Source organism: Salvelinus sp. IW2-2015, linkage group LG15 (assembly GCF_002910315.2).
Source record: "Salvelinus sp. IW2-2015 linkage group LG15, ASM291031v2, whole genome shotgun sequence".
In the NCBI taxonomy this organism is placed as follows: domain Eukaryota; kingdom Metazoa; phylum Chordata; class Actinopteri; order Salmoniformes; family Salmonidae; genus Salvelinus; species Salvelinus sp. IW2-2015.
Window position 1 is genome coordinate 10,224,328 of NC_036855.1, and position 14,426 is coordinate 10,238,753.

General features: G+C 44.1%; 2 protein-coding genes across 2 annotated transcripts in view; one reads left to right on the forward strand and one right to left on the reverse strand.

The window, feature by feature from the left end:
• myo1ha (myosin IHa) overlaps window positions 1-6,954 on the forward strand; it is a 28,812-nt gene extending 21,858 nt beyond the window's left edge. The window contains exons 22-31 of the mRNA XM_024001840.2: window positions 1,187-1,271; window positions 1,486-1,648; window positions 1,760-1,843; window positions 2,779-2,872; window positions 2,979-3,034; window positions 3,196-3,331; window positions 3,573-3,643; window positions 3,843-3,940; window positions 4,124-4,223; window positions 5,756-6,954. Coding sequence (XP_023857608.1) covers window positions 1,187-1,271; window positions 1,486-1,648; window positions 1,760-1,843; window positions 2,779-2,872; window positions 2,979-3,034; window positions 3,196-3,331; window positions 3,573-3,643; window positions 3,843-3,940; window positions 4,124-4,223; window positions 5,756-5,782 — 914 coding nt within the window. The 3' untranslated portion in view covers window positions 5,783-6,954. The remainder of the gene's footprint in view (window positions 1-1,186; window positions 1,272-1,485; window positions 1,649-1,759; window positions 1,844-2,778; window positions 2,873-2,978; window positions 3,035-3,195; window positions 3,332-3,572; window positions 3,644-3,842; window positions 3,941-4,123; window positions 4,224-5,755) is intronic.
• kctd10 (potassium channel tetramerization domain containing 10) lies at window positions 6,425-13,212 on the reverse strand. Its single transcript, XM_024001838.2, has 7 exons — window positions 13,105-13,212; window positions 11,120-11,333; window positions 9,088-9,257; window positions 8,614-8,700; window positions 8,446-8,498; window positions 7,933-8,128; window positions 6,425-7,643 (listed from the first exon to the last, which is right to left on the reverse strand). Exons 1-7 carry the CDS (start codon window positions 13,105-13,107, stop codon window positions 7,431-7,433), a joined length of 936 nt encoding a protein of 311 aa, XP_023857606.1. The 5' UTR covers window positions 13,108-13,212; the 3' UTR covers window positions 6,425-7,430.
• Window positions 13,213-14,426: the final 1,214 nt, after the last annotated feature.

A 14,426-nucleotide genomic window follows, 5' to 3' on the forward strand; every position in this document is an offset into this window, starting at 1 on the left:
GACTGGAAAATGCTAGCTGACATTGGCCGGCAACTTGTGTTTCCTCCGGAGATCGCAACCACCACCCTAAGACCTGACATGGTGCTCTGGTCCCATTCGCTCAAGAAGGTCTTCATCATTGAGCTCACAGTACCCTGGGAGGACTCAGTAGATGAGGCTTATGAGCGAAAACATCTGCGCTATGCTGATCTAGCTGCCGAAGCACGGCATCATGGCTGGAACACAGAAGTCCGACCAGTGGAGGTGGGCTGCAGAGGTTTTGTGGCAACATCTACAACCCGCCTGCTTAGAGACCTGGGAATTAAGGGCCAGAGCCAGCGTTCGGCAATCAAAGCTGTATCAGAGGYGGCAGAAGGCAGCAGTCAATGGCTCTGGATGAAGAGGAAAGACCCCAGCTGGGCCCCGAAGTGAGAGGGCCAGGAGGTATGCGGTCAACAATGCTTGACTCAGGGAGGAAGACCCCTGCCCCTGCCATGCATAGTCCCATGGGATGTTGGCTATCAACAACAAGGCAACTCCTATGACTAATTGGGAATGGGACGCAAGCGTAGGATTGATCACCCTGTCGCTGGCCGCCTTTGGGGAGGGTGTATAGTGTGAAAGGCCGAAACACCCTAGGAACCAAAGGTACACTACTGACGATGYRCTCCCCAAATTTCACCAGTCTCACTGTTCATGAACTCTTGGAAGTGCTTGCACAAAGGATAGTAACATCTCATCCTGTGTTCTTGGAATCTGAATACTTTTGTAAATGTCATCTTTCATTTAGTTTATTTCTTATAAATTACCTAAAATTTCTTAACCTGTTTTTGCTTTGTCATTATGGGTTATTGTGTGTAGATTGAGGAAAACAACTATTTAGTAGAATAAAGCTGTAACGTAAGAAAATGTGGAAAAAGTCAAGGGGTCTGAATACTTTCCAAAGGCACTGTATGTAGACAAATGTTTGGATGCATGTCTAAGTCGCTTTGGATAAAATCATCTGCTAAACGGCATCGATATATTATATATCATAATGTGTGTAACATGACAGGATAAACAGTGTGTATTTTTGGAGAGCAGAAACATTGTAGGCAAGATACAGTATATATTCATGTCACTGGCCATGCAAACATCTACAGACATTCAATAAATTCACATTTTTCTCCATCTTGATTTGATACCTGTTGTGTAATGTGTTCTTTAGCCACCAAGATTGAGACTTGCTGGAGAGGAGTACAAGCCAGGAAAGAGAAAGAGAGGAGACAATGGGCTGTCAAGGTCATCAAGAAGTAAGAGGAGGGAGGACAAGATCACATCTTTAGGCTCTAGCACTGCAATGTTGATCCATCAACCAAAATAACATATCATAAATTTATACTCTGAAGTTTATACCACAAACTACAGATCCATAGTGGATTAAAGCCTATAATGTTCAGCACATTCCCAGAGGGCAGTATTATTATTAATACTGTAGATGACCAATTATGTACTTCTTTATTCCAGGTTTATTAAAGGATACATGACCAGAGGGGAGGCAAAGACTACTGATAACTCTGAATACCTGGCCTTTGTCAGACAGAACTACCTAAACAGGCTGAAAGACAATCTCCCAAAAACGGTTCTGGATAAAATCAGCTGGCTAACCCCTCCACCTGTATTGACTGAGGTATTTATTCACATTGGAATTCAATTACATTGAATTGAGGACAGCTATTTTGGTGTTAAAGGGGAAGCTCAGTGAAATGTCTATTGGACTGTGCTTGCTCTTCTTCTACAGGCCTCAGCGATCCTGCGTCAGCTCCACATGTCTGTCATGGTGACGAGGTACGTCAGAGGGATCACTGCACAACAGAAAGCACAGGTAAGGCTAGGATTACTCCAGAATTGTCCCTTTTAAATCATGATTTTATCAGGTTTGAAGGTAAGATCCAGGTGCAGACAGTGTCGAAGTAACAAAAGTTTATTAAATCGAACACGGCAGGCAAAGGTACAGGACGGCATGCAGGCTCAGGGTCAGGTCAGGCTGAGGTCGGTAAACCAGAGTAGTGGGGCAAAGGTACCGGGCGGCATGCAGGCTTAGGGTCAGGTCAGGCAGAGGTCGGTAAGCCAGAGTAGTGGGGCAAAGGTACAGGACGGCATGAAGGGCTCAAGGGTCAGGTCAGGCTGAGGTCGGTAAACCAGAGTAGTGGGGCAAAGGTACGGGCGGCATGCAGGCTTAGGGTCAGGTCAGGCGAGGTTTGGTAAGCCAGAGTAGTGGGGCAAAGGTACCGGACGACAGGCAGGCTCAGGTTAGGCAGAGGTCGGTAATCCAGAGGATTGGGGCAAAGGTACAGGACAGCAGACAGGGTCAGGGCAGGCAGAGGTCGGTAATCCAGAGTAATGGGGCAAAGGTACAGGACGGCAGGCAGGCTCAGGGCAGGCAGAAAGGTCAAAACTAGAAAACAGGAACTATAGACAATACAGGAGCAAGGGGAAAACCGCTGGTAGGTTTGATGAACAAAACTAACTGGCAACAGACAGAGAAAACAGGTATAAATACACAGGGGATAATGGAGAAGATGGGTGACACCTGGAGAGGGGTGGAGACAATCACAAAGACAGGTGAGACAGATCAGGGTGTGACAGACTTACATCATGGACATAGTAGACAACGTACTGTTGTTGTATACCTTACCTTTTTAGTGCCCTGTATAGCCTATGCTGTGTAACCAATTTGTGATCACAAAGATCCTATAAATCATAATTCTTTAGCTAGTTCTATGTTGGTGATGTTCATTCCTTGTCTCACCCTCCCAGCTTCAACTCAAGGGGATCACCAGTGTTATCTTCAAGGGCAAGAAGGACAGCTACCCTCAGAGTGTCTCCCAACCCTTTGTGGACACCAGGATCAGTCAGTATATAGTAGCAGATATCTGCTAATTACATGTGTCATCTTACTCACACTCGTATTTTAGGATCAAGTGCAAAAGGTGGCATTTGATATGTTATATTTTCAGGTGAACAGGACATCAACATGAAGGTCCTGCAGATAATTCGCCATGAACGCATCAAGGTAATTAAGACATTTGCATTGCAGTATGTCCTTAACCCTTAAACTCTCTTATTTTAAAATTCTCACTTTCTCTATCATTTTAAAACCCTTAACACTATCACTTTCTCTCCCGCTCCCTCCCTCTCTCTCTCCCAATCTCTGTTCTCTCTCTCTCTCTGCAGTATAGCGTACCAGTGGTGAAGTATGACAGGAATGGGTTTAAACCCCGACCTCGGCAGCTCATCCTCACGCAGACGGCTGCCTATGTGGTGGACGAGGCCAAGATCAAACAGAAAGTGCAGTACACTACTCTGAAAGGTGAGCCTATAACATGGTATGGATGTGATGCATGGGGTTTGAGCTTGTCTGGTCTCACTTGCAAAATAGATTTGATTTCAGTGGGGCGAATCCTAATTTCCATCTGCATCAAATTTTCACAATGGATTATTAGTTTAAAATTCAACTGAAGTGTAAGTTAGGAAAATACTGGTAATATATATAATATACAGTTTGTTTAAAAGTGTACTGATCTGTGTGAGTGCTGCTTACTCCATTGCAGGTGTGTCTGTCAGTACCTTGAGTGACGGCATCATCATTTTCCATATTGCAAGTGAAGACGTTAAACAGAAGGTAGGAGGACACTGTCGTCACACAGCATAGTATAATAGCTCGGTAAAGTGAGTGTAGTGCCTCTGTTTTTCAAGTGATTCTAACCAGGATATGTTTAGAAGGAAATCCATCCTATTACAGTGCACTACAGGCCTTGGAACATGGTGCCCTTTCAGACACACCCCTAATGCTACCCAATGTGTCCTGACCTCATGTTCAGGGGGACCTGGTCATCCAGTGTGACCACCTGTTTGAAGTGTTGACCAAACTCAGTGTGGTTGCCAACAAGCAGAGCGCTATCAACGTGGTCCAGGGCAGGTGAGGCTGTGGCTGACAACAGGATGGATTCTGGGAGTTCTAGTCCGATGGATCAAGTAGCCAGATGAGCTGACTTATGTTTATTTCATCTTTATTTATTTAGCCAGGATAGTCCTCTCCGTAACACGTGCCACTGTTTTCCATGGAGTCCTGGATGAATATGATTATGCTGTTGTTTTTCAGCATCTCGTTTCAGATACAGGCGGGGAAAGAGGGCATTGTGGACTTCAGCAGTGGCCAGGAGTCCATGGTGTACAAGGACAAGAATGGACACCTCATGGTGGTGAGTAATGCTATTGCTGCTGCTGAGAGGAGCCTGGTCCCAGACCTGCTTGTGCTGTCTTGCCAACTCCTATGGCCATTGCCCACCATCCTTTGCCTCAGATCTGGGATCAGTCTTGTGCACAGTTGGCTAGTATCACATGCTTTCTGCTGACTTTAGCTGCTAGAAGAATAACAAGTCCTGTATTGTCCACACAAAGTGGAACATTTCCTTTGGCTTCCTCGTGGCATTATACACAGAACAGACAAACAAATATTGAAACCACTGTGATCACGTTGAAATTATATCAACCTTCCCAAGTTCTCTCACGTCACCCCGCTCCTCCGCTCTCTCCACTGGCTTCCAGCTCGCATCCGCTACAAGACCATGGTGCTTGCCTACGGAGCTGTGAGGGGAACGGCACCTCCGTACCTTCAGGCTCTGATCAGGCCCTACACCCAAACAAGGGCACTGCGTTCATCCACCTCTGGCCTGCTCGCCTCCCTACCTCTGAGGAAGTACAGTTCCCGCTCAGCCCAGTCAAAACTGTTCGCTGCTCTGGCACCCCAATGGTGGAACAAACTCCCTCACGACGCCAGGTCAGCGGAGTCAATCACCACCTTCCGGAGACACCTGAAACCCCACCTCTTTAAGGAATACCTAGGATAGGATAAAGTAATCCTTCTAACCCCCCCCCCTCCCCCTTAAAAGAGTTAGATGCACTATTGTAAAGTGGTTGTTCCACTGGATATCATAAGGTGAATGCACCAATTTGTAAGTCGCTCTGGATAAGAGCGTCTGCTAAATGACTTAAATGTAAATGTAAATGTAAATATCATATATACTGTATGAAATGTTAAAGGTCCAATGGAGCTGTTTTTATCTCAATATCAACTCATTTCTGGGTAACAATTAAGTACCTTACTGTGATTTTTTTCAAAGAAAATTGTAAAAAATAAATAAAATAAATGCTACTTAGCAACAAGCAATTTCTCAAGCAAGACATTTGCTAGGACTGTCTGCGAGTGGTCTGAGTGGGGAGGGGAAAACTGAAAACTAGATGTTATTGGCAGAGAGCTTTGGAACTCTTATTGGTCTAACTAATTTACTGCCTGGTGATTACACCAGGTAGGCCAAAACTCCATCCCACCCAAACAGGCTGAAATTTCAGACAGTCTTCTCAAACAGCTTTTGCACTAAAAGGGCATTATCAACATTTCCACAGTATTATTCCAATTTCATAGTGTGGAAGTACATATAAAACACAGGAATATCACATTTTTGACTGCACTGGGCCTTTAACAAATGTTTGGAGTAAGATACAGTGATTGTATGGTGGTCTGAAAGGCATGCACTATCTTGTTATGGACACAGTCAACCGTTTAAAAAAAAGAAATGCAGAGTCTGAAACAGAGGGACTACATGGGTGTCCAATACAAATATCTAATTTAATTGCAAATGGTTTTTAAATGTTTTCTGTTATGTTCCCTAATGAACTTGACGCAGGTGATCAACACATGCAGGCTGAACAAATAACATATTTGTCACTCTAGGTATCCACTCGGACCAAGGCTCGGTGACCTGCTCAGTGCCCAGCAGATACACACTAAGGAGAGAACGAATAAGGTCTCAGGAGACTGACCAGGCACATTAGAACCTGTGGACAACATCTGGATTAGACCTAGAATTCTGCTCCTGTATAGCCTGATTCCAGATCTGTTTGTGTTGTGCATATATTTAACTCAATAGCCAGTTGGCAAGACACCACAAACAGATATGGAATCAGGCTGAGTTTTATAGAGATGAACCCCAAAACAGAACTACAACGGTTGTTTTCATGAAAGCTACAAACCATTGAACGACATTCTCTAGGCAGAGCTCATAAGAAAATAAATCCCCCTTCTTATGCACCCATCCTGTCTAAGATAATTGACTGGAGACAAGTGTTAATTTAAGGAACCAAAACAGCACAAACCTATAAGGATCTTTCTTTGTGAATTCAAGGCTAAGGGAGGCATGTGTATACTGGTTTAGTTTTTCAGTTGTAAACAATACATTACTGCACTGTTGAATGAGAGCAGAATGCATTGCACTCTAAAATAGTCAACTACATTTCTTTGCACTATATCAAACCATCAGGCTACTCTTGTATAGGAATCATTGATCGATTTTGCAACATGTACCATCATTTTACACTTCAAATATAAGAGTAAACGCAAACATTCTTGTAGAAATGTTTTATTTGTTATAAGGTATGTATAAATATATGTAAAACATTTTGTGGTACAATTGTACAGATGAATCTACAAGTACTGTGTTTGTTAAAAGGGGACACAGTGTGTAGATGTACGGTTAACAGGTCTAATTTCTCTGCCTGTTAAAAGCCCTCCTTGGGTTGAGCTCTGGTTTCAGACATTAATTTCAGCCTTGGAGCTCTTTCAGCCCAGATAACACTTCACACCACAGCTCAAGTTGTCTCCTTTTAAACAATCACTTACATGGCATGAAGGGACATTGCGTTAAATGGGAAATCCTATTCATTAAAAAAAGAGGTTGTGGGAGAGTGGAGGTACTCGATTGTATGATATTTTGATTCAACCGATATTCACAGAATGGGGCAAAAGGAAAATACAACGATTTAATTGGAAATTGATAGCGGCCTGTCTCAGATTGTTTCAATAATGCCCCCTGGTGGACTGTTCTTGTAGAACACCTGATTGACTGCCATTATAGTGTCTCCATACACTTCAAATATCCAGAAACTCAGCAACAGGCGTAATGATTCTTGTTCTTCTTGCTGCAACAAAGCAAGGACCAAAGACAAATGCATGATGCTGACATTTTAATTCCCTCCAGTATAACCACTGACAATTCCATTCCACACAATTGACGTCCCATTCATAATCCAATTCACATTCACACATAGTAGAAAATCCAATCACCTCCTAACTCGGCCTCCACCAGCCTCTGAGACACTAAACACCCCAAAATGTTGGATGACTCAGACATTCTTCCTCAGAGTACTACATGAAACAACTTCACCACTACACACAAAGTCTCCACTCGTCTCTCCTCAGCAGTGGGCTCCCGCTGTGGGGGACTGGTGAGAGAAGGAGAGCGAGCGAGGCGCTGGAAGTAAGGCACACACATGGTCCACTGAGAGTCCAGGATCAGACATCCAGGGATGGGCTGGGCTTTGGATGGTCAAGGGGGGTGGTCAGTCAGGGGTTACTGGTGGTGGTGTGTGCGATCGTCGGGCCGCTTGACGTGGATCCTGCGGACCCTGTCAATGCGCTCCTCGTCCTCGTCCAGGTGGTGCGAGCGGCCAGCGGCACCCCCTGTAGCCTCCAGCAGAGCGTTGTCAGGACCCCTCCCATCCTGGGACTCATACAGCAGGATGTTGAGGGTCTCCTCGTAGATTCGTGCCTCAGGGAATTCCACCTGGAGAGGAAGGGGTTTATGTATTTAGGTCTGCCTGGTCATTATGGTATCTGAATGCCAAGAAAGCCTGTACTTTGTAGCAAAGAAAATGTCCCAATGGCATATTAAAGTATACTTTTCTACAGTAATCTAACAGCAGGCTAGCGACAACAAACTCCCAAATTGGGGTAGTTTACTAGAGGTGTTCTACCTTCAGAGCCTTGAAGCCAGAGACATGTAGGTGCTGAGTCTGTGTTCAATAAAATATCTTAAGATTATATGCCATTGCAGTGATTTTTTTTTGCATTACCTTGGTCTGCTTCTTCTCTGTGGCGTAGACGATGGAGGTGCAGCACACCTCAGCGATCTTGCGTCCCTGACCGTAGAAGGACCAGCAGCAGATCTCGTCGCCGATCACATCCTTGATGAAGAGCACACGGTTGTTGAAGCGCAGCGACAGCTTGTCAAACAGCTCAATGTTCTTCAGCATGTTGTCGTCAGAGTTACTGCATGGAGGGAAGGATGGGGAAGCCTGGTTAGTGATGATAAGAGGTCGCGTTCCACGTCAACTAGACTGCAGCCACGTAATTGCTGTCGCACAGTAACCACCTATTATGTGCCACGTCATCGACTATGCAGTCGGACATCAGATTGCTTTATCATATGATGTGGTTAGGTGATGTTAAACACTTATCCAGGCGTTGTGAGATCTGGCAGCTGGCTACAATGTAGTCAGCCTGGGATGTGGACTGCACTTAAACCATACATTTTTCACTTTACATTCATCATTTACACGTCTTTAATAGATGTAAGAATCTCTCACCTGGTGTAGGAGTATTTGTTGTTGCTTCTGTTGTATAAGAGTTTGACAGTGGGCTATGTAGACCCAAAACAGGAAAACGTCAGTCAGAATTGAATACGTGAGACTAGATCTTCTCAAGTAAATACTGGGCGTGTCCTTCACTCTGATGCGTGACTTGGTCAACAATACCTTATTAGAGGTGGCGATGAGTCTCTGTTCTTCCTTCAATGATGTCACCAGAGGAACTTTACAGAACGGCTCGTATGACTCTTTGTTCTAGAACACCAATAAAAATACTTGAATGGTAAAGACAGATTTGAGCTAGAATGGATGATTTTTAACATAAGTCCTCTAACAGATAGATGCAGATTGAGTGAGTTGGCTGGGCCCGTAACGGTGTATGTGTAGAATGTAGTGGCAGTGGGAGGTAGAGCTAGTTGAAGTGTGGGGGTGGAGGGATGAGACTGACCATTTCACACCATTGTGCCAACCCAAACAGTATTGGCTCTGATATTTTCCTTTTGACATGTCCTTTCCAGCACGGTTCAAGCAACTATGGTCGATGCATAACCAAGCCTGTGCAGTGCAGTTTGGCTCAGCTCAGTAGTGTGAAAAGGGGTAAAGAGTGAGAGGAGAAACGAGCAGTCCCGAGGGTGACGGTACCTGCAGGGCAGCCTGACACTCATCAGCCAGGCCCTGGACCAGATAGTATTTGGCCTCAGCCATCAGCTCCTCAGTCTCCCGACGACTCTCTGGGAGCGGCACAGCCCCGTCTCTAAGGTAGTTCAGAATCGTCCCAAAGTGTTTCCCACACCGGTCAATCAGGATCCAGCCTGGACAGGGACAACCACCAGCTCAACTTATTGGCCATTTTCATTTTTTAGACTGCTAACAAAATACTAGGCTGATCCCAGTTCTGTTTATACTGTGTGTAACTCCTAAGCTCGTTGTCATGCTCGTGACTAGGGCTGTGGCCGTCACAAAATCGTCAGCCAGTGATTGTCAAGCACGGTAATTCACCGTTAATTAACAAACACATTTAGCATCTCCTGGCTTCCACACATAGCCTATAAGCCATTGATGCAGACCTTTGAAACATCTGCGTTTTAAAAAGTCTAAATCCATGTAATATAGCCTACACCTTCACAATGAATCCATTATTTGTTTTAGACAGGTCTAAAGAAGCATGATATGAAGAAAATGTAGTCCATTTCAGAAGAACAGAATAGCATATTATGAGTTGTTCTCATGTTAGGTCCTGATATGGATGTGGGCTACACTAGTTCATTTAGCAGACAAGATTTGCCTAGAATTCCATGGCATTATTTTACAGTATGAAAAATTGATTTTTGAACAAAGCTGAATTGAATTGAACAAAGCTGAATAAAATAAAACATTTATCCAAACGATTTGAGGGAGTGCGCACATGCGGCTATTCTGTGTTGAGCGGTTAACAAAGAAACAGGTACTCCTATATGGTTAATTTAACTTTAGTTATGATACAAATGTTTGGCAATATGTTTTGATTTTTAATACATTGTAAGGCTGCATGATGCGACGAATGATGACTTGAAAAAAGTCACTTGAAAAGCATGAGCTCGCCTTTGTTTTTTGTGCAAGTTGTACACACTTCATTAGTCTCTCATTCACAATTTGACAAGCACTTGATAATGCCTCGAAATTTCATGGTGGCATCCCCTTTGTGGCTGTAATGCACCCTGCGATTTTGCATGTAATGCTTTTATTATAAAGATGCATTTTTATGGTGAAAATGATCTTCCCCAAACTTAAAACTCATGTGCTGCTTATGTATGCCAATTAGCCTCTACACTCCTTGTAAAGCAGATTAATGTGCTTAATTTTAAGAAGTTATTTGGCCACTTTAGATGTGATACTAACCTTATCAAAACATATAGGCCTATGGGCTAGACTACATGAGGTGTGCGACTATGATTCGAAAAAGTCGCAAAAAAAGGCAGTTTCTTATTCTGTGATATATACCTCAGGTGATAGGCTAATATTGTCACCCATCAGTCTATTCTTGATTTACATATACTAAATAATATGTAAGAAATTTGTTTTGATTTATAATGGACCATTATCATGCACCTGTCTCGAAACAGGGGCAATGGGAAAAAATACATGTCATCTATGCACATAAATAGCGAATTGAGGACGCTTTTCCCTTGGTTCATTTTCGTGCTAGCCAGGTAGGCTATACTCCTGTTGTAAAGATAAACAATGTGCTTAATATTAGGAAAGTTGAGAAATAAATATAGTAGGCCTAGCCTATAGAAAGCTGATCGGATCCTCCTCCTTTCAGTAGCGGCTATCACTGTGTTTTGTTGTACAATTGCATAGCCTACAGAAATGTTGCGCAATATGAGCTCATGGGTTCTCATGAAGTGTTTAATTAGATTTTCGAACACATTTGCATTGATGTCAAAGTGATTAGAGGGACAATAGAGTGCCAGGCAGTTAGCAAGTTTGGTAGGCTACTAAGGACCATCAGCGGCATCAGAGCTTGGAGAAGCCTAATTACCGTGACTAACCGATCACGTGGAATTGGACTGCCTTCATGACTCGTGACCACTGGTGTGGCGGTAATAATACAGGTGTTAAAGACTCCTCACTCTCACTACCGCCAAATGTATCTGAAATGAGTGGTGCCATGGAGGTCTGACAGATACAGTACCTTCACTGTCTGTGAGGACTTCCATCCTGCCGCTGAACATGGCCTTGAGCATGGTGTCCTGCTTGGTGAGGGTCTGCATGGTGGTGTAGTAGAGCGCCCCGCCTACGTTTAGCTTCACATACTTGGAGCTGGGACTGGAGCCCTTGAAGGAGGTGGTCCGGGTTGTAGCCGCCGGCACTGCCGAGCTCACCACGCTCTCTCCTGACATCTCTTCCTGTGACGGGGGCACAAAACACCCCCAAGTCAGGTGTCAAGATGGCAAACAGGACAATGAGCCGCATGGACAGGTCAGCTTTGGAAAACTAGTCCATTCAATCCCACATTGACACCAAGCCTTTAACTCTAAATTGCCCTTATGGATGTGGAATCGGAAAGGATTAGCTAGCTAGATAGGTAGGACCAATATGATTATCAATTCTTACAACTATGACCTGTCTTGCCCAGTTAGTTGCCCTGCCACTTACACACCCCGAATGGCAGTTAACTTTTGTTCTGGTGAGTTCAGACGGACAAAGACTGACAAAACCAGCACTTTATATTCTACAAAACGCCATGATATCCTTTACAGTGATCTAACTAAAGCATAACTAGGCGTACCCCATTCATAGACGCTAACGACCTTTAGCGTTTATTGATTAAGGTATTTTCTACCCGGGGGACTGTTAAGTGCCCAAATGCTCGGTCTGAACTTGCCCAAAGGCCGGCTGATGGCGATATTGAGTCGTTTAATCTTACCGTCCAAAGGGAATCTATGCAGCCGGCTATACACTCGTACCCCCGTGGACCGGTTCAGACATAAAACATTCTCCCTTCAGGCTGCAAAGGCGTCTATTTCCTGCTTAACTCGATTTAAGACTTCTGTTTTCATCTACGCGGGCCGGGCGCCATGGCTTCGGCGGACCCGCTCTCACTTGCGGCCAAAGCCAGGCCACTGGTACTTTTCAGTTGGAATTTACATAACATTGGCTTACTGTGAACTGTAACTCCTCACCACCAACCACAGGTGGCCTCATGAGCCCACTCTGGTAATCATCAGATGGGAGGAGGAGAGGAGGCTCATGTGGGTAACTAGGGGTCCCCTTCTTGGTTGGGTAACTGATTCTGGGCCGGCCCTAGCCTCTTGGGGGCCCTAAGCAAGATTTGGTTGGGCACCCCACCTCGTGGGCAAAACACTTTATTCGCCCCCCCTCTTGACAGCATAAAGTTAATGTCCTATATTATAAACATTTTGCTATGGGGCGGAGAGTAATTTTTGCAGTTTTAAAGCTAATTACCTGCTATTATTCACATTTGCCATTGCTTATGCCATGTTAATGATCTGAGTGAGAGTGACTAACAAAATCAATGGGGGCCCCATGGAGGTCAGGGCCCCTGAGCACGGTCAGTATTCTGCCATTACTACTACATGTTTGGATAGCTGGCTAGACTAATTTACCAATCTAAAAATTGTTAGTTGACATGCCTAATTGAGTGAGTAACATAAGATAAAGTGCTGATGCACAAAAAAAATCGTAATTGCACCTTGTGTACCCTACTATTCTGAGAGTAAGTTGAAACCCTGACAGAGTCGTCGTCATCGGCATAAAAAAACAAAAACAAAGCCCCGAGGTTTATGATAAGTTAATACAGGCCCTGTTCAAAAATCCTCCTGTCAGCCCGAGTTATGGAAACACAGTTTCCCTAGTATCACATAAGAGTGCATACTAGTGGTACAGTCCAAAATTAGCAATAAGGTCTTTGGAGTAACGGTAAGCTCGCCTACATTATTGCGCTAAAGTAAACGTAACGTTTGCTAAGAGTTCCGGTTAGCCAGCTAACGTTAGCTAGCTAGGAGACCTGAACCAAAGACGGCTAAACGTTAGCTAGCTAGCTAACTTAGGCAAAACGGACAAATACGTCGACATTTCACCAATTAGTGATGATTTATTCAATTGTTTTCTATTCCGAAAGTGTCTTTTAAAACAACATTGTTCAGTCATATTTACCATAGAACCCCCCAACAGACTTCGGAATTCGACGAGCACCAGCCCCAAGAATCACCTGCTTCCGGACCAGCAAACAATTGATGACGTCATTATAGGTAGGGACTGTGCGCACCAACAAATTAATAATTTTCCCTTTTAATTTACCCTGCATTTTGTCTCATCATTCATTACTAAATTAGTTGACGGAATTGGTTAAAATGGTGCAATGGCCCATTTTGCTTATTTTCTCTAAAGTTTATAAAATGTATTGTTCTTAATAATACACTGAAACACTTCTTCAACACAAAGTAGAATATTCACCAGGTCATTGGCCATGTTCGAGAGGATCAAAACCGTAATTTATCATGGTAAATTCAAATCAAATTGTTTTTGTCACATGCGCCGAATACAACAGGTCTGTAGACCTTACAGTGAAATGCTTACTTACAAACCCTTAACCAACAATTTAGTTGTAAGAAAAATAAATGTTGAGTAAAAAATAGATAACTAAAAATAAGAAATAAAAGTAACAAATAACAGCAGTAAAATAACAGTAGTGAGGCTATATACAGGGGGTACCGGTACAGAGTCAATCAATGTGCGGGGGCTCTGGTTAGTCAAGGTAATTGAGGTAATATGTACTGTACATGTAGGCAGAGTTAAAGTGACGATGCATAGATAATAAACAGAGAGTAGCAGCTGCGTAAAATAGGGGGGATTTGCAGATAGTCTGGGTAGTCATTTGATTATTGATTAGCTGTTCAGGAATCTTATGGCTTGGGGGTAGAAGCTGTTAAGGGTAGAAGCCTTTTGGACCTAGACTTGGTGCTCTGGTACCACTTGCCGTGCGGTAGCAGAGAGCTCAGTCTATGACTAGGGTGGCTGGAGTCTTTGACAATTTTTAGGGCCTTCCTCTGACACTGCCTGGTGTAGAGGTCCTGGATGGCAGGAAGCTTGGCCCCAGTGATGTACTGGGCTGTACGCACTACCCTCTGTAATGCCTTGCAGTCGGAGGCCGAGCAGTTGCCATACCAGGCAGTGATGCAACCAGCCAGGATGCTCTCGATGATGCAGCTGTAGATCTTTTTGAGGATCTGAGGACCCATACCAAATATTTTCAGTCTCCTGAGGGGGAATAGGCTTTGTCGTGCCCTCTTCGCGATTGTCTTGGTGTGTTTGGACCATGATATTTTGTTGGTGATGTGAACACCAAGGAACTTGAAGCTCTCAACCTGCTCCACTACAGCCCCGTCGATGAGAATGGGGGCGTGCTCGGTCATCCTTTTCCTGTAGTCCACAATCATCTCCATTGTCTTGATCACGTTGAGGGAGAGGTTGTTATC